The 20,576-nt window shown below is 47.3% G+C and overlaps 1 protein-coding gene across 1 annotated transcript in view; it reads left to right on the top strand.

Moving 5' to 3' along the window:
• Positions 1–20,576, top strand: part of RGS17 (regulator of G protein signaling 17) — a 134,994-nt gene that overhangs the window by 93,573 nt on the left and 20,845 nt on the right. The window contains exon 3 of the mRNA XM_066594553.1: positions 9,302–9,391. Coding sequence (XP_066450650.1) covers positions 9,302–9,391 — 90 coding nt within the window. The remainder of the gene's footprint in view (positions 1–9,301; positions 9,392–20,576) is intronic.

The raw sequence follows: 20,576 nt of genomic DNA, 5'->3' as shown, positions 1-20,576 counted from the left end.
CTCTGGAGAAGTCTTGGAGGCGGGAGTGAGAAGTTCGAATTAGAGGGGTGTGCAGTCTAGTTTCGTTTGCCGAGCGGAGAGCCCGGGCTGGGTGATGGATTGAGATGAGGGAGGCAATATAGGGGGGCGCTGCACTGTGGAGGGCTTTGTGGATTAAGGTAGTAAGTTTAAATTGAATTCTGTATTTAACAGGCAACCAGTGCAGTGACCGGCACAGGGCAGAGGCGTCCGAGTAGCGGCTGGACAGGAATATGAGCCTGGCTGCCGCATTCAGGATGGATTGGAGAGGGTAGAGTCTGGTGCAGGGTAAGTCGATCAGCAACGAGTTGCAATAATCGAGCCGTGAGTGGATAAGGGCAACAACAAGGGTTTTCAGCGTGTCTATGGTGAGAAAAGAGCGGATTCTTGCGATGTTCTTGAGGTGCAGCTGACAGGTTCGGGCCACAGATTGGATGTATGGGGTAAATGAGAGATCAGAGTCGAATATGACCCCAAGGCAGCGGGCATGCTGTTTGGGAGTTATGGTGGTGCCACACACTGAGATGGAGATGTCAGGATGAGGTCGGTTAGTGGAGGGTGGAAATACCAGTAAGTCAGTTTTAGAGAGGTTTAGTTTTAGGTAGAGAGAGGACATAGTGTTGGAGACAGCGGACAGACAGTCGGTGATGTTTTGGAGGAAAGGTGCAGAGATGTCACGGGAGGAGGTGTATAGCTGGGTGTCATCAGCATAGAGGTGGTATTGGAGGCCAAAGCTCCTGATGGTTTGTCCAACAGGGGCTGTGTAAATAGAGAAAAGGAGGGGGCCGAGGACCGAGCCTTGGGGGACCCCAACAGCAAGGGGAAGAGGAGGGGAGGTAGAGCCAGCAATGGAGACACTGAAGTAGCGGTCAGATAGGTAGGAGGAGAACCAGGAGAGAGCGGTGTCCTTTAGGCCGATGGAGCGAAGCATACTGAGGAGGAGTTTGTGGTCGACAGTGTCAAATGCTGCAGAGAGGTCGAGGAGGATCAGTAGGGAATAGTCGCCCCTCGATTTGGCTGTCAGTAGGTCGTTTGATACCCTTGTAAGGGCAGTTTCTGTCGAGTGTTGGGGTCGGAAGCCAGACTGCAGGGGGTCGAGGAGAGAGTTCTCTGATAGATAGATTACAAGGCGGGAGTAAACCAGCCGTTCAAGTAGTTTAGAGATAAAGGGGAGGTTTGAGATGGGTCGGTAATTGGCAACGTCAGTCGCGTCAAGAGTCGGCTTCTTTAGCAGTGGGGATATGATGGCGTGTTTGAAAGAAGAGGGAAAGATGCCAGAGGTCAGAGAGAGGTTGAATATAGTGGTGAGATGGGAGATGACCACTGGGGAGAGGGATTGAAGGAGGTGTGAGGGGAGAGGGTCACTAGCGCAGGTGGTGGGGCGAGCAGAGAAGAGCAGTTTGGAGACTTCTTCCTCTGTCGTTGGTCTGAATACAGACAGTGAGCAGGAGCTAGATGCAGTGCTGACAAGACTAGGGTCAGGGCTAGTCTGGGATTGGGAGGTTATTTCCTGATGGATGTCATCAATTTTCTTTTTGAAATAGGCAGCCAGCTCTGCAGCACTGAGATCTGTCACAGGGGGCTGCGGTTTAGGGCTGAGAAGGGAGTGAAAAGTATCAAAGAGCCGCTTTGGGTTGTGCGATAATGAGGAGACGAGCGAGGTGAAGTAGACTTGTTTGGCATGATGGAGAGTGAGGTTGTAGGTTCTGAGCATGAATTTGTAGTGGAGAAAGTCTGCGGATGTTTGCGACTTCCTCCACAGCCGTTCAGCACTTCTAGAGCACCGCCGGATAAAGCGCGCTTGAGGCGTGAGCCAGGGTTGGGGCGTTTTACATCGGATGGCTTGGATCCTGGGGGGAGCCGCTTCATCCAGGGCATGTTTGAGAGCGGTGTTGTAGCGATCGGCAGCCAGTTTGGGGCAGGAGAGAAGAGAGATAGGGGACAGAGAGGACTGTAGGGACTCAGCAAAGTCTTGGGTGTGTATGGCCTCAAAGTTCCTATAGGTACGGTAGGTAGGTAGGTGTGGAGAGATGTTAGGGAGCATGACAGAGAAAGAGAGGAGGTTATGATCCGAGAGCAGGAGAGGGGAGTTAGTGAAGTTGGAAGCAGAGCAGAGACGGATGAAGACCAGATCCAGAGTATTGCCATCCCTGTGAGTGGGAGAGGCTGTGAGTTGAGAGAGACCAAGGGAGGAGGTGAGCGAAAGAAACTGAGAGGCAGATGGGGAGTTGGGGTCATTAGTGGGGATGTTAAAATCGCCTAAGATGAGGGTTGGGATTTCGCAGGATAGGAAATGGGGGAGCCAGGCGGCAAAGTGGTCCAAAAACAGGCGAGGAGCACCTGGGGGGCGGTAGATAACTGCTACTCGCATGGACAGCGGGCGGAAAAGCCGTAACGTATGTACCTCAAAAGATGGAAAGGTGAGTGAGGGTACAGGGGGGATGACCTTGTAGGTACAATTTGGGGAGAGAAGAGCACCTACTCCACCACCACGCCTGTCATCTGGTCTCGGGGTATGGGAGAACTGCAGGCCATTGTACGACAGTGCAGCAGGGGATGCCGTGTCAGACTGCTGGATCCACGTTTCTGTGAGAGCGAGCAGACTTAAAGAATGAGCAGTAAAATAGTCGTGGATGGTGGCGAGTTTATTACATGCTGACTGGCAATTCTAGAGGGCACATTGAAAGGAGTCAGGGTAGGGTTCGCGTGGGCTAGCAGTTGGGCTTGAGGGGTGTCTTAGTGAGTCAGGTTGGGGGTAATAGTTAGGAGCAGTGGAGGGTGGGCCAGGATTAGGAGAGATATCCCCAGCTGCTAGTAGCAGCAAGATAGCAAGCGTGAGCAGATGGTTAGAAGATTTATGGAGGCGGCAGTTATATTTGTTGGTGGTATTAGGGGGTGTGAGGCTTAGTAAGAAAGTATAGAGTGCATGCGAGCTGTGCATAGGGGAGGACAGGAGAGAGGGGCTAATGTGAATAGTGCCCCCCGGAGTTGGGCACTTGAAAGAAGTTCTGAGACTGAGAGCAAGGATGAGAACAGAAGTGACAGCATTAGTGATAGCTTTGAAGTGAAAAGCCTTTGAACAGAGTTTGTGACGTACCTGTCTCTTGCCATGTTAAACTGCATGGAAGTCACACTTGATCACGGGCACACTTCAACACAGGGACCACATGCATACACTGCCACATGCGTGTCAGTGAAGGGATACTACTTTTAAAACCAAGCAGCAGCCAACACCTGGGAGGGACTAGTTCAATTTAGGTTCGTTAAGCAACTGGCTAGTGACCCACCCAGAGGTTTTATGGCTCGCTTACATAAATAACACCTCCACACTAAAAACTGGACATAGAAGTGGGGGATGAGACTATATGGGGGGGAGTTGCACAAATATGGCCAGTAGTCAAGCTAGGCAAGAAACACATACCATAAGCATAATAGTGAAAAGATGCAAGAAAATAGCAATGGTGCAGGTTAAGCAGAGATGAAAGCAGCAGGGGGGTGGGTGGACTTCAATTGCAGGAGAAAACACATACCTGTTGAGAAGGAAAGGATAAGCAGATATTAATTCATGCCATGTTAAACTGCATGGAAGTCACACTTGATCAGTAAGAAAGTAATTATGAGCAAAGAGGATAGTCACAGACAGGACAAACCAAAATATCACAGCACATATGGAGACTATGAGAGAGTCATTATGCAGCATCCGAGGAGCGGCCCACAGCCTAGGAGACAGAGGGGTAGAGTTTAGGCCTTGTCACAGTGGCTCTACCATCTCCCACCCAGAGGGTAACCAGGGACACGTCCAAGGGGCCGAGGGCAGGCTGTTAAACAGGAGAGTCCAATGCTGGATTACCTTAGTTCTTTGTGTCACGCATGATGCCACCATTCCATCCTCTGCGGTGAATCCAATTGATGGTAATAAACTTTCTGAGCCAAACTGGGAACGGTCGGTGAAGCTCGTTGACTTGAAAATAACTTGGTTACAATCCATCAATACATGCCAGCAGTAGAACCGTGCAAAAACTCAAGACGGTGGGACAGTGAGGATTTACGGGAGGTCAGGAGAAACTACAGTCCTGTTATCTGTAGGTCCTGATCCCGGCAACACTCTTCTCTTCTCTAACTCTCTACCGGTCAACACTCACATTTAGGAAAAGGTACGCTGCATGGCGACTCCTCATTCTCTCTCTCTTAGCATTGAAAGTGTACTTTCACATCTCCTGGGTACAGCAAGCTCAGGGCAGGCTGTAGATTCCTTTCCGCCTCTTCCATTCTGGGCCACACAGACTGAAGGTGCCTGTGTAGTCCTCTTGCAGATCCAGAACAGAACTCAACTCTCACTCATGCACCTCGCATCCACATATATATCACAAGGTCACATGACAAACAAACAAATACATTTTCCAGACAATCAACTCACATAAAAGACAGTTCACTCTTTCAGTGCTGCAGCTATGCAATACACATCATTCATGCAACACAGAAGACACTGACAATACAGTAGACAAATGCATGCATACTATTATGGAGGGGCCCTATTGTTCTGGGCAACTACAATCACACAGAAGGCCAGGAGAACCTCCAAGATCTCTGATGTGTGGGCCTTCACTAAGCAAGCCTTCACTAAGCAATACTTAAAGATGTTATATGGGATTATGGATAGAAAATGATCCAGGATCCATACAATCATGGCTTTATTGAGACACATTAAAATCCCAACAGGATGGACATATGTTGGCATGACAATCTGACAAATTTCAAGATGTCACAGCAGCTCTTAGTCATAGCAATGGTCATTAGTGGCCATTAACACTTTAGCATCTTCGTTTGCATGTAAAAGGGCCTGCACAAGTTGTTTGCAGAGCTCAGTGTGTGTGTGCCATCACATTCCATTGCTCTTCTCACAGCTGCCGGCAGATTGCGTTGTTCTCCTTCTCCTCATGGCTAGTGTAAACTTGCAGCAGGGAGAACATTGTGCTGTCTATTGAAAGATGAATGTGTTTGCTTTATGTTTCAGTGGCTGAATGGCGAATTTTAAGTTAAAGGGGTTGTCTCGCGAAATCAAGTGGGGTTATACACTTCTGTATGGCCATATTAATGCACTTTGTAATATACATCGTGCATTAAATATGAGCCATACAGAAGTTATTCACTTACCTGCTCTGTTGCTAGCGTCCTCGTCTCCATGGTTCCGTCTAAATTCGCTGGCAGCTTGCTTTTTTAGACGCACTTGCGCAGTCCGGTCTTCTCCTTTCAGCACGAGCCGCTTCAGTGTGCTCCCCGCTACAGCTCTTCTGCGCATGCGCAGACGAGCTGTCACTGCTCGGGAGTGCGCTGGAGCGGCCATTCTGTACCATCCTCTGTTAGAGGAAGGTGCAGAGCCGCTCAGCTGTCCCGAGAAGCCGTCCTGCTGTCCCGCCGTCCTGCCGCCCAGGTAAGTGATGGGCCGGGGGGGCTGCCGCTGTCCCAGGGGGGGGGGGGCTGCCGCTGCGCCGGGGGGGGGCTGCCGCTGTGATGGGGGGGCTGCCGCTGTGATGGAGGGGGCTGCCGCTGTGATGGGGGGGCTGTCGCTGTGATGGGGGGGCTGTCGCTGCGCCGGGGGGGGGGCTGTCGCTGCGTCGGGGGGGCTGCCGCTGTGATGGGGGGGGCTGCCGCTGTGATGGGGGGGCTGTCGCTGTGCCGGGGGGGGCTGCCGTTGTGATGGGGGGGCTGTCGCTGCGCTGGGGGGGGCTGCCGCTGTGATGGGGGGCTGTCGCTGTGCCAGGGGGGGCTGCCGCTGTGATGGGGGGGCTGCCGCTGTGCCGGGGGGGGCTGTCGCTGTGCCGGGGGGGGGCTGCCGCTGTGCCGGGGGGAGCTGCCGCTGTGATGGGGGGGCTGTCGCTGTGATGGGGGGGCTGCCGCTGTGATGGGGGGGGGGCTGCGCCGGTTACCTGCTGCCTGGCGGTGGGTGACTGTGTGCCGTGGTCGGCCGCGTTCAATCCAGGGGTCCGGTCGGCGGCTACGGGGCGTCTGGTTGTCAGGGAGACACAGCTGGTAGCGTCTCGGGAGCGTGCACGTCGGGCTACAGCAAGCGATGGGAAAAGAGCCGGCGGCCATCTTGGGAAAATTTTTATAAGTTGCTGAAACGCTGGAACTGTAAGTACAAACCAGCTAGGAAAGTCATTTACAGGGGGGCTTAGTAATGTATGCTTAATTAGGGGGACTGGGCAAAAAAAAAATTCACTGCTTCCTCGAGACAACCCCTTTAACCTTACAGTAAAATCATCGTTCAAGCGAAAAGTGCACAATGCCTACATTTACATGTAACGATTATTGCTAATTCTTCGGCCGTTTGAACAATTTTTTGTGATAATCGCTGCGTGTAAAAGGGCCCTAAGAGCTGCTGTAACAGCCTAAACTGCATCAGATGGTCACGCCATTGTATGTTCTTCCTGTTGGGATTTTAATATGCCTCAATAAAGCCCTGATTACATGGATGCCTGATCCTTTTCTTGCTGTCTTCTGCAAGTGATTCTGACCAAGTCCGTGCATCCTGCTGGTGAGCTGGTTCATTTTTTCTGTGTTATATGGGATTATAGACCAAGCTGTAGTGGGCACCACAAAACTAAATATGATGATGGGGTCCCGCTATTGTATAAACTTAATAGAATAGAGAAAAGGCAAGAAAAGCTGCAAAATTTAACATGCACACAAGAGCATGAAAAAATGATGTCTATTTTATTGGACAAAGGACACACAAAACAAAGAATGAATAAAAACATGTAAAAGCCAAAAAGCACACCTGTAATACAATATAATAAAGGGCACACACCCACTGCAGCCCATCAGAATAAGACATGAAAATAGACAATGTTCACAGTTGTGACTCCAGGTTCAGAGGAGAATATATACAATAGAATTCATACTAATAAAAAAAATATTATAAATGTCTCCACGCATATATGGTAGCTTCCTCAGGGGTAAGTATGTGCTACCTGCTTGGTGTATATATAGTATGCCCAAAATTGCAAATATTCCGGTGAGCGAAATGGTATCTGAATAAGGTGGAATAACATGCCTTTCTTTTTCTCTCCCCTTATTCAGATGTCATTTCCGCTCTCTGGGACATTTGCTATTTCGGGCACATTATATATACACCAAACAGGTAACACATATTTATCCTCTGAGGAAGCTACCACAGATAGTGTTACGAGTGGGGACACTTGTTTTTACTTATTTAACGCATTGTATATTGCCATGTCTTAGGCCAGATTAGTATGAGCGTAAGCATATTAGCGCGCGCTTTGGGGGAATGGGTGTTTTGTATTTCCACGCATATCAGCGTATTTTATTGTATATTTTGCATGTGGAAGTTGTGTGCAATTTTGCACAAAAGACATGCCCCGATGCTCTCATAAGTTCGAAATATTCTCTTAGGCCTCCTTCCCACGAGCGTGACGGGCTCCGCAGCGTAATATTACGCAGTGAAGCCCGTCACGGCGCCCCCCAGAGCCCCTATACTTACCTGCGGGAGATAGCGTGAAATCGCTTCCCCGCCCACCACCGCCGCGTCACCGCTCGTCACCGCTCGTCACCGCCCACCGCTCTCGCGTCACCAGCCGTGTCACGTGCACGGCCGGCCGTGTCACGTGACGCGGCCGGACCGCGTCATTTGGCGTCATATGACGCTCGGCGGTGGGCGGGAAAGTGTTTTTTCACGCTATCTCCCGCTGGTTACAGCGGGAGATAGCGTGAATGGACGGCTTCCATTGACTGCAATGGAAGCCGTCAGTGCGTACAGCCCGTCCTCACCCGCAGAAAATAGAGCATGCTGCGGGTGAGGACGGGAGAAATCGCGGTGCGTAATTCCGCGGTGGAATTACGCATCGTGAGCATTGAGCTATTAGGTTCAATAGAACCTAATAGCTGCGTGCAACGCAGCGGATTTTCGCCGCGAATTACGCGGCGGAAATCCGTTCGTGGGAAGGAGGCCTTACCCTGTACAAATGTGTAAGAAAATAGATAAACAATCCAGACAGACATGCAGGAACAGAGAGCAGGTACTGTCTTACATGTTTCAGGCAAGTATGTTGCCCCTTATCATAGACGTCTTTGAAACGTGTAAGACAGCACATGCTTCTTGATCCTTCATGTCTGTCTGCATTGTTAAAAAAAGAGAAAGAGTATTTTACCTGACGCTGTACTTACTCCATTGTCCTGTGCAACTGTTGTGGTTTCCAACCAGTCCTTGCATTGCAGCGATTGCAGAGGAGCTGCTTTCTGGATTGAATTTCCATTGACATCAGTGGGTTCTATTTTCTGCATACTACACACACAAATTTTTCATGTGCAAATACGCTTGTGTGGAACCAGCCTTACTCTGATGGGCTGCAGTGGGTGTGTCCTTTAATATATGTGCATTAGGCCAGTCTCACATCAACGGGTCGGATTCCGCATGCGGGAGCACATACCTTCAATTGTCGTCCTTTATCTGTGCTGCGGATGGCTGCAGTGAGCGGCTGTCAGACATGCGCAGTACAGATTTTTTTCAAATGTTTGTTTTTCCAGCATCCCTAGGCGATGACCCATGTACCCGCGACCTTTCTGCAATGTCAATTGCGGATTGGCTGCGGGTCGAACGGCTTCCATTGACTTCAATGGAAGCTGTCCCTGTGGAAGCCGCACAAGAATAGAGCATGCTGCGATTTTATTTCCGCGAGCGGAAAATGGAATCACTGCCCGCTCATGTTAGCGTACTTGTCGCTGCTCTTTTCTTGTTAATGGATGCGAATCATCTGCGCAAGTGACGATTGCGGATTTCGCAATCCAAATCCAGTTGTGTGAGACCGGCCTTAGAGGTGCATTTTTTTGTCTTTTACATGTTTTTATACATTCTTTGTCCAATAAAATGGACATCATTTCTCCATATTCTTGGGTGTGCGCATATTACATTGTTTAACTTTTCTTGTTTTTTCTCTATATGGCATTATAGAAGCACGGCTGATATGTTTTTTCAGGGTCAGCACCGTTCTTGTCCACGGCCTTTGCAGCTCATCCTCATACAAGCTAATAGCCCATGCACAACAGTGGTGCTGTTTCTGGAAGAAATCACTCATGTTTTTATATTGTCATATAATTTCTTTAACTCAAGTTTCAGCTTTTCCCCACTTTTGCTTAATTTAAATATCTGGTGAGGTGAATTGGTACATTACTATCCATTGGGTTTACTGATAAATGTGCATTTAATGATTTTGTGTGAATTGCTTAACTTTCTCTAGACAAAATAAAGTGTTGTACTACATTGCAGCCTCACTGTTAGGAATGAAGATAGAGGTGAGAATTCAGGAAGAACGCCCCATACGACAAAGATGGAGAATATACAAGCTGTAGAAGAATGGTGAGTTTCCATTTTAATGCTACTATGCAGTATATCAACAATTCAAATAATTTCAGTCTTATGGGGCATTTTCCCGTACTAGTTCTTTTTATAGGTTGACCCCTAGGCATGTACAGAGAGATGAAAGAGACTTATAAATCTGTTCTCAGCCTGAGTATTCAGCAGTGTTCTCTGTTGAACCGATCATATGCTCTTGGATATAAGAATCTAGTGACAACAATCTTCCTAACTTATATGCCATGTATTAGTAATGACAAGCCAGCGCATAGTATTTTCGTAGAAACAGATTTTGTTTTTATACTATTTATTTTGTAACTATTTATTATATCTCTTGTTATGTTAAAGAGATTTTCCCTAATAATTATGCACAAATGGTCTTACATCTCTTATATGGTTCACCTACAGCCCACAGGGACAGGCTTTCTGTTGAATTTCACTGAATATTGGATCTTGCCTGTGGTTTTTACATGGACCATGTTGACAAGAAAGGTTGACACAGGTTGAAAGAGACAGTTGGGTATATGGTTAGAAAAAAGCACGAGTATGGACCAGTAATACAGTTTAACTAATTTTTGGCTCTTTGTTATAAATCGGTATGTGAAATAGTTACTGTAAAAGGAACTTTCTAACAAAAGAGATTGTCCAAAATGGTCACAGTGTGTCACAGATACAGTAACAATCCATTTACTTATAACTAGAAATGAAGAAAATAATGAGAAATCAAGACTCAACAATTATTAGAAAGTTACGAAACTTTTCGTTATACACTGATAAACCATTAAAACCTCTAGAAAGTATTTTTTAAAACCAGTTTTACAGAATAGCTATCACTGCAGTAAAAGAAAAGATAGGGTGCATTTAGGAATCAAATTTTCCTTACCACTGTACCTGTTCAAAATGTGATTGTTCTCAGTAAGAGAAACCTAAGATAAGAGAAATCTTGTAGATAGGATACCTAATTGCTAACAAAAATACATGTTATAGTGAGCTTTCAAACCCACTTAGCGTTCTTCTTCAGGCTGTTTCTTAGGCCTTAAGAAGAACCCTAATTAGGTTCTACAGTAAGTTAATTACATTTTGCTCTACTAGCTAACACTAACACAAACTTTTTTCTTTGTACCAATTCTTGGACTAATGACATCTTGCTAAATGACACACTGTGGTTTGGAGTATATTTACACATGTCCCCCCTAGAAATCCCATAAATGTCTGATAGCTGCAAATCCCACCATTGCGATCTGCACCAATTTTAAGAATAGGGGTACTCAGACCCTTGTCTTGCCTGCTGGGATTACCGCTAGCCACTACTTCTAGGAAGCAAATGAGTAGTGAGGGTGGCTGAGAATACATAAACAGATGAAAGGGGTATTCCCATTTCAGACATTTATGACATATCTACAGAGAGGTGGATAGAGAGTTTTGTTTCTCAGTCACTTCACCATTGTTCTCCACCTGGATGCAGCAGCTGACTCATCAGGGCGGACATGAGGAATGGGATTATGGGGTATGTCATAAATTTCTGAGAGATATTCCTTAATCTGCCTTTACATTCTCAGGCTACATTCACATGGGCAAACGTGACTTCGGGTCGAGGAAGAAAAAATAAAAAATCAATCATGTAAATAAATCCATTCAAGAGAATGGATTTCATATTCATGCAAGTTTTGTGTGCATCGCATTGCTTAAAACGTGTGCGATAATATCGTTTGTGTGAAGGCACCCACAGGAGAACCTTTTTGCTTTAGAACTGCTGATTAAGCACGTCTCTAGTATATACAGTAGTCTGGATTATATGTCTATGTAGTGTCTCCATAATTGCTATACATGTCTGTCTTATGTGGATGCACTATGCAAAGCTGTCATGTCTATTTTCTGTATGTGTGTTGCACATTTGCAGCGTCTGAAGGGTTAACTCCCTTAAAATCATTGCCTGTCAGCTCTGCTGCTGAATGTATCTCTTCTACTGTGTCATGTGGTACAAGTGAGGCTATAAAAGTGAGTGTTTGAGAGCGAGCGGGAGTGGTTGTTGATGATCTTCCATCTACCCATGCTGTTGGAGGACCCACAGTGATGCAGGGAAGCACCTTCAGCTTCCTTGCATTGAAAATGGAGAAGAAGGAGAGGCCCCCTAGGAGGAGCTGAGGAGCTTTCCTTTTCCCCAATCCGGTGGAGAGACCACAGGGGAAAAGAGAGAAATTTCTGGTTTCCCCATGTCTAATATGGAGGAGACAGAGAGACAGCCTTACCCCATGTGAACACATGAGAGAATGAGTGAGTCACTAAAAATCCCCCAGAGAGAGAGCGCACAACCCCACATCCTACTTCACACCAACCAGGTACCCATTCACACTACAGGCATTTATTTTTCCTGTGTGGCCGTCTGCCAATAGGATCACCACACAGAGGTACGTGATTGTGACACCCACGCGGAGAATGTGCGGGGTGCATCTAGGCTAAACCTTTTTCCAAGTGATTTCTTGCCAGAGAGTATGTGGAGAGATTTTTATCTTTTTACCTTCTCTGGAGTATATTTAATGTCCAGGACCGATGACATATAGATAACGTGGACTATAGGGCCGTATTGTTCCTGTGTATTTTTGCCTCCCAACCTCTGAGCTGCTGCCTGTAACTGCTGCTGTAAATGTACTTGTAATTACCTGTATGCAAAGTTTATTCAAGTAAAGTTTTACGGGGTCTCTACTGTTCCTGAGGTCCCGAGGTATGATACATTTGTCCAGTGTTTATTACACTGCCGCATAGAATAACAGTATATATATATATATATATATATATATATATATATATATATATACACACACATATACTTTCATAAGCATTCCCCCTGTGTTACCACTCGGTTACACCGTGACAAGGACTAGGCCTACGGCCATACCCACAGTGTTCATTTCTCCATGACACTGCTATACTTGGCGTTTCTGATGGGACGTTACATCTACATTGCAGACGATTTTATTATGTCGATTAAAAAGCTCCGCTTTTTCAATGTTTAAAGCAAATCTATCAGCAGCTCTCATATTCATAAATGGGGTTCTGATGGAGCATTCTTCCCTTCAGAAAGCAGTACTGTATGTCTTCAGCTCTTTTTTATCCTGTGCATGCACTTTACATTACACATATATACATATACAATAGACTTTACATTACATAAATGTAATGTACATAACAACACACCCCTGTACTGCACAAACGTGAAATTTGGCACATCCATTCCTTAGGTTGTAAATAGTAAAAGTAAAGGGGTCACAACTTGAATATTCAATTCTACTTGCAAAAGTAAGTGACCCCCTATGTAATGTACGCAATAACACACATCTGAACCGCACAAACATGAAATGTGCCACAACCATTCTTTACATCCTGAGGGCTTGGTCAGACGAGCATGTGTTTTGCGTGCGCATAATGCACACTTCTAAAAAAAACAATGGGTTCATATAGAAACGTTCATATGCGCGGAATTAGCAGCGCAAAACAGCATGCACCTAAAAAAGATAGGACATAAGTGTGCATTTTGCCAGAGTTTCCATTGACTCCTATGGGAGTAGCTTCCCCGCGGCTTACAGCAGGGCATTTAAAAAGCGTTTCTGGCCAGAAGCACCTTTTAAATGTTCCACTGTTAACCCCTTAGTCCCTGCAGGGATGAGGGGACTCCCAGAGGTTCCGGTAATCTTCGCAGGGAGTCCCCTCATCACTGAACACTGTGACAGCACTGTCACAGTGTTCAGTGATGATGAGACTGCAGCAGGGATGAAAGAATCCCCTGCCACAGATGTGGCAGAGGACCACGATGCTATCCTATTGCTTTCAATGGGGCCGGTGCTGCTGCCACCCCATTGAGAGCAATGGGATTAAAGCAACACCCGCAGGGATTTTCGGAGAAGGGTTTGAAATATAAGACCTTCCCTGAAAATAAGCCCTAGTTGCAGGCAAAAAAAAAATTACAGATCACCTAGCAGTGCTGTTGGGGCTCCGGAGCATCTTCTCCCCAGCTTCCCAGCACTCTCCTGAATCATTTCTTCTGGATGGGGATTTAAAAATCCCCGCCTCCTAGAAGTTCTGCCTCTGATTGGTCCCTGCACTCAGCCAATCAAAGCCATTCAATCATTGAATGGATGCCCCAGCTACAGAGAAAAAGTGTGAAATGAAAAAAAATACAATGTGAATGACCCCCAGAGGTCATTATATGATGTTACAAAAATAAGTAAAAATATTCTGAAATATAAATACACACATAAGGCCTCGGTCAGATGAGCATTTTTTTTGGCGCACAAATAGCCGCGCAAAAAGAACACGTCTATTAGAACCAATTGTTTCCTATTGAAGCGTTCACATGAACAATTTTTAGACGCGCAAATGATAGGACATTAGTGGCTACAATGCCCGCATCGAAGGTGCGTGCTGCGAGGAAGGATAGAACCTGACCTATGTTTAGTGCGTTTTGTGCAGGATTTCCCAGTGACTCCTATGGGAGCCGGACTAACACGCAGCACACTTTATCTTCGTTCACGTGATTTTTCCACACACAAGTGGCGATATTTTTGTGTGGTTATTTGTGCACAAAAAAAAATGCTCGTCTGACTAAGGCCGAAGGATAATTTCACACAGGTGAGTGTGATATTGCTGTGAGAAAATCGCGGCAAAATGGCATAGGTGCTTATGAAATGTTTGAGTGTCCGCGATGCTTTCTCCTAAAAATAATGTTGCATCGCGGTCACTTGCGATTTTCCTGCATTATAGACAATAGGAGTTTCTAATGTTAAAAACACATCGCACAAACATTGCAAGTTCGTGCGTTGTGATGCAATATTTTGGGGGTCCCATACGGGAGCATGGGCTAGGAAAAAAGGCTTATCGCAGTAAGATAGCACACAATGCCATTTTTTTTCACGCCACATCGCATGAGTGAAAACATCGCATATGTGAACAAAGACATTGAAATACATAGGCTTCATATTACAGCTATTTCCGCCTGCATAACTCGTAAGTAGCTAATTAGCTACTATAAGGTATGCAAAGATGATCACTCAAAACTGTCACTCAAACTGTCGTTTGAGCGATTTTTGAGCGATCATCGCTTTGTGTAAATGAGCCTCTTGACTACCAATGCATACTATGTACAATATGCATCATTTAGTCAGAGAAGCAGTTCAGCCATCTTTGTTTTCCAGGCCCCAAAGGTCGCTTTAATATCTGCCTTTAGTTCTGAGTCCAGGGTCACACCAAAGCTGCCTTCTTCAGGGCTGATTTTAGATAAAGCGTGGCTCTGGGCAAAATTTAAAAAAAAAATGTGAAAACGTTCTACAGACACCATGTCACATTCAGTCAATTCAGGAGGCAGCGTGCAGAACGCCGCAATGCGGATCTCAGCCGCTTTCAGGGGACTTTGCTAGTGTATTAGAAGATCAGGGACGCAAGTCCCAAGAATACTGTATGCCCTCTCAGTCAAACATATTCATATACATATATACCGTATTTTTCGCTCTATAAGACGCACCTAGGTTTTAGAGGAAAATAGGGAAAAAAAGTTTTTGAACTCCACCATAGCAGCAGCGAGGGAGATATCACGGGAGGAAAGAGTAGCAGTATTGCCTTGGATTGAAGTATATGCCACTCGGTCAACCTGCCATTCAGGATCCAGGGACAGCTGAGTGTAAATCTAATAGTGGTCTTGTTACATGTCATCCAGCTTTCTAGGAGCCCTAAATGCCATGTCTCATTATGGTGAGGTATGGGGGTATACATTTGTGCACAACTACCGTAGGCACAAATGTATACATCATACAGGCAGCTCTTTCTCCCCCTCCCTTCTCTCTGCTATATAGCCGGCAGATATGAGAGCCATCTATATACCTACAGCTGATTAATGAAGCAGGGGGGAGCAGCAGTTCCCTCTCACTAAATCAGCTGTCTGTAGGGGCCCTGGGTGCTGTTATGGAGCTGACCTGCGATCTTTATCACACTCTGTTGGCTCGATGGCAGAAGCTGATCACTGAGCCCCCTGCTGCTCAGCCCCCCCCCCCCCCCCCCCCCCCCCCCCGCGCACACACACACACACACACACACACACACCCCAGCTTCCAGGAATCAGCAGCTCTCTTGCTGTGCTACTCTCTACTACTGATGTATACCCCCAGCAGATACTGAGGAAGGGGCTTGAAAGCCTCGAAACGTGTATATATGCTGATTATACAATATACAGAAAAGTTAAGCAAAATCACCCTTGTGTGTCCATATATGTTCCAGGGGGCGACTTACACCCAATATTTTAACCTTTCTGCTATCCACAGAAACCAAAGTAGCTTCTGTTGCCAGTAACCAGAGGAGGTCCCCCATGGCATCTAACCTCATTAGTTGAAGTGCCTGCGTGCAGATCCTTCCGATGTACAGTAGGAAGGATGGTCGGACTGATCTACATTACATGACCATGTAGCCTTTCACACTAGTATGTGAAGGTCCAGTTCCCAGTAAAGCAGATAATTACAGAAGCATCTGGGACCTTTGACACGGGACAGAATTGTCTGCAGGAAACGGTGCAGGTGCTGATTTTGTCAGTGTGGATTTTGCTGTGTTTTTAACTGCAGAATGTGTTAATTTGTTGCATTTTTTCCGCAGACTTTAATTGCGTAATTACATCACTTGTATATTAGAATTAGAAAAAAAAACTATTAAACTCATCTCACGTCTCCCACACCTTCTTTACTTTGGTCGCTGTCCCTTCTAACCCAGTCAGTCTCCACTTGACACAGTCCTGACAGCTGGTCATATACCATCTAAGCACATGACCCCTACAGCCAATCCCTGGCTTCCATCATACCAACGAATTTAAACAAGTGTAAACAGGCCCAATGATTGAACGACGAATGAAAATTCGTTCACTTATTCATTTTCTGCAGGTCTAAAAATATTTGTTGGCTAGTTTGCACTAATCGTTTAGTTTAAATACAAATTATTCGGTTGTTGTCATTCTCCGGTACAAGGAACCGATTCGGTTAAAAAAATAAAAAATTTCCTTGTGTTTAAACTAACTGCCCAAACGAACTTTTTCACCGTTTACTCATTTGCTCGGGCAAACAATTTCTTGCTACATGTAAAAGTACCCTTGAGTATGATTCTTTATCTTAAGGCTCTTCTTTATCACTTTTGTTGCTCAACTTTGTAATTTTTTCAACTGCAAGGAATCTTTTTTTATTAACTGGAACTATTTTTGAATAATTACTTCCGAAGTGCACCACAACGACCGCAACAATAGACATTTTTTCGACAAAGATATAATTTATTATTTCTATTAACTTTTTTTACAATATGAGTTTTGATAAGAACTTCCCTAATTTAAGCTTTTCGTAATACTTCCCGGGAGATTGATATGTCAGTAATAGAGATGAGCGAACACCAAAATGTTCGGGTGTTCGTTATTCGTAACGAACTTCCCGTGATGCTCGAGGGTTCGTTTCGAACAACGAACCCCATTGAAGTCAATGGGCGACCAGAACATTTTTGTATTTCGCCGATGCTCGCTAAGGTTTTCATGTGTGAAAATCTGGGCAATTCAGGAAAGTGATGGGAATGACACAGTGACGGATAGGGCAGGCGAGGGGCTACATGTTGGGCTGCATCTCAAGTTCCCAGGTCCCACTATTAAGCCACAATACCGGCAAGAGTGGGCCCCCCCCCCTCCCAACAACTTTTACTTCTGAAAAGCCCTCATTAGCATGGCATACCTTTGCTAAGCACCACACTACCTCCAACAAAGCACAATCACTGCCTGCATGACACTCCACTGACACTTCTCCTGGGTTACATGCTGCCCAAACGGCCCCCCTCCCCCCCACAGCGCACACCAAAGTGTCCCTGCGCAGCCTTCAGCTGCCCTCATGCCACACCACGCTCATGTCTATTTAGAATTGCGTCTGCCATGACGAGGGACCGCAGGCACACACTGCAGAGGTTGGCACGGCTAGGCAGCGACCCTCTTTAAAAGTGGCGGAGCGATAGCCCACAATGCTGTACAGAAGCAATGATAAATAGAATCCTGTGCCACCGCCATCAGGAGCTGCACACGTGGGCATAGCAATGGGGAACCTATGTGCCACACACTATTCATTCTGTCAAGGTGTCTGCATGCCCCAGTCAGACCGGGCTTTTTAATTCATAGACACAGGCAGGTACAACTCCCTATTGTGAAGTCCCTGTCGACCCACAGCATGGGTGGCTCCCTGGAACCCACCGGCGGTACACAGAAATATCCCATTGCATTGCCCAACACAGCTGAGGTAGTAATGTCGTGCTTAATGCAGGTGGGCTTCGGCCCACACTGCATGCCCCAGTCTGACTGGGGTTCTTTATAAGTGTACAGATGTAGTAAAAACTCCGTGTGCACCTACAGCATGGGTGGGTGCCAGGAAGCCACCGGCGGTACATAGAAATATCCCATTGCATTGCCCAACACAGCTGAGGTAGTAATGTTGTGCTTAACCCTTTCCAATCCAATTTGTATATGGTTTTCCTAGGGGGCTTACTCTTTTTCTGCCGTTATACAACGGCGCTATATGCTGGCTAAAGCCAGTACTGCATGAGCTGACACGTAGGATAGGCTCCGACAGCAGAGAGGCTGGCAATATACAGTAAGAGAACCCCGACGGACGTCTACCAACAACGGAGCTGTACAGCCTTAAACCCTAATGTCTTCACAGGTCACACAGTGGACTGGAAAGGGTTAATGCAGGTGGGTTTCGGCCCACACTGCATGCCCCAGTCAGACTGGGGTTCTTTACAAGTGGACACATGTAGGTTTAACTCCCTGTGGACCCACTGCCTGGGTGGGTGCCAGGAAGCCACCGGCGGTACATAGAAATATCCCATTGCATTGCCCAACACAGCTGAGGTAGTAATGTCGTGCGTAATACAGGTGGGCTTCGGCCCACACTGCATGCCCCAGTCAGACGGGTTCTTTAGAAGTGTACAGAAGTATTAAAAACTCAGTGTGCACCTACAGCATGGGTGGCTCCCTGGAACCCACCGGCGGTACACAAAAATATCCCATTGCATTGCCCAACACAGCTGAGGTAACGTCAGCTGTAATGCAGGTGGGCTAAAAATTAATTTGATTACACTGTAGGCGAGGGCCCACAAAAATTGCTGTATCAACAGTACTAATGTACATCCCAAAAATTGGCCATGGCCAGCCAAGAGGGCAGGTGAAACCCATTAATCGCTTTGGTTAATGTGGCTTAAGTGGTAACTAGGCCTGGAGGCAGCCCAGTGTAACGAAAAATTGGTTCAAGTTAAAGTTCCAATGCTTTTAAGCGCATTGAAACTTATAAAAATTGTTCAGAAAAATTATTTGAGTGAGCCTTGTGGCCCTAAGAAAAATTGCCCGTTCAGCGTGATTACGTGAGGTTTCACGAGGAGGAACAGGAGGAGGAGGAGGAGGAATATTAGACACAGATTGATGAAGCACAAATGTCCCCGTTTTGGATGGTGAGAGAGAACGTAGCTTCCATCCGCGGGTGCAGCCTACGTATTGCTTACGTATCGCTGCTGTCCGCTGGTGGAGAACAGAAGTCTGGCGAAATCCAGCCTTTGTTCATCTTGATGAGTGTTAGCCTGTCGGCACTGTCGGTTGACAAGCGGCTACGCTTATCGGTGATGATTCCCCCAGCCGCACTAAACACCCTCTCCGACAACACGCTAGCCGCAGGACAAGCAAGCACCTCAAGGGCATACAGGGCTAGTTCAGGCCACGTGTCCAGCTTCGACACCCAGTAGTTGTAGGGGGCAGAGGCGTCACCAAGGATGGTCGTGCGATCCGCTACGTACTCCCTCACCATCCTTTTGCAGTGCTCCCGCCGACTCAGCCGTGACTGGGGAGCGGTGACACAGTCTTGGTGGGGAGCCATAAAGCTGGCCAGGCCCTTAAAGACTGTTGCACTGCCTGGGATGTACATGCTGCTCGATCTACGCACATCCCCTGCAACATGGCCCTCGGAACTGCGCCTTCTGCCACTAGCGCTGTCGGCTGGGAATTTTACCATCAGCTTGTCCGCAAGGGTCCTGTGGTATAGCAACACTCTCGAACCCCTTTCCTCTTCGGGAATCAGAGTGGGCAGGTTCTCCTTATACCGTGGATCGAGCAGTGTGTACACCCAGTAATCCGTAGTGGCCAGAATGCGTGCAACGCGAGGGTCACGAGAAAGGCATCCTAACATGAAGTCAGCCATGTGTGCCAGGGTACCTGTACGCAACACATGGCTGTCTTCACTAGGAAGATCACTTTCAGGATCCTCCTCCTCCTCCTCCTCCTCAGGCCATACACGCTGAAAGGATGACAGGCAATCAGCCGGTGTACCGTCAGCAGCGGGCCAAGCTGTCTCTTCCCCCTCCTCCTCATCCTCCTCATGCTCCTCCTCCTCCTCCTGTACGCGCTGAGAAATAGACAGGAGGGTGCCCTGACTATCCAGCGGCATACTGTCTTCCCCCGCCCCCGTTTCCGAGCGCAAAGCAGCTGCCTTTATGGTTTGCAGGGAATTTCTCAAGATGCATAGCAGAGGAATGGTGACGCTAATGATTGTAGCATCGCCGCTCACCACCTGGGTAGACTCCTCAAAATTACCAAGGACATGGCAGATGTCTGCCAACCAGGCCCACTCTTCTGAAAGGAATTGAGGAGGCTGACTCCCACTGCGCCGCCCATGTTGGAGTTGGTATTCGACTATAGCTCTACGCTGTTCATAGAGCCTGGCCAACATGTGGAGCGTAGAGTTCCACCGTGTGGGCACGTCGCACAGCAGTCGGTGCACTGGCAGCTTAAAGTGATGTTGCAGGGTGCGCAGGGTGGCAGCGTCCGTGTGGGACTTGCGGAAATGTGCGCAGAGCCGGCGCGCCTTTACGAGCAGGTCTGACAAGCGTGGGTAGCTTTTCAGAAACCGCTGAACCACCAAATTAAAGACGTGGGCCAGGCATGGCACGTGCGTGAGGCTGCCGAGCTGCAGAGCCGCCACCAGGTTACGGCCGTTGTCACACACGACCATGCCCGGTTGGAGGCTCAGCGGCGCAAGCCAGCGGTCGGTCTGCTGTGTCAGACCCTGCAGCAGTTCGTGGGCCGTGTGCCTCTTATCGCCTAAGCTGAGTAGTTTCAGCACGGCCTGCTGACGCTTGCCCACCGCTGTGC

The sequence above is a fragment of the Eleutherodactylus coqui genome, chromosome 3, assembly GCF_035609145.1.
Source record: "Eleutherodactylus coqui strain aEleCoq1 chromosome 3, aEleCoq1.hap1, whole genome shotgun sequence".
Classification (NCBI taxonomy): Eukaryota; Metazoa; Chordata; class Amphibia; order Anura; family Eleutherodactylidae; genus Eleutherodactylus; species Eleutherodactylus coqui.
Note: the sequence above shows the minus strand (reverse complement) of the source record. Positions and strands in the feature narration are given on the sequence as shown.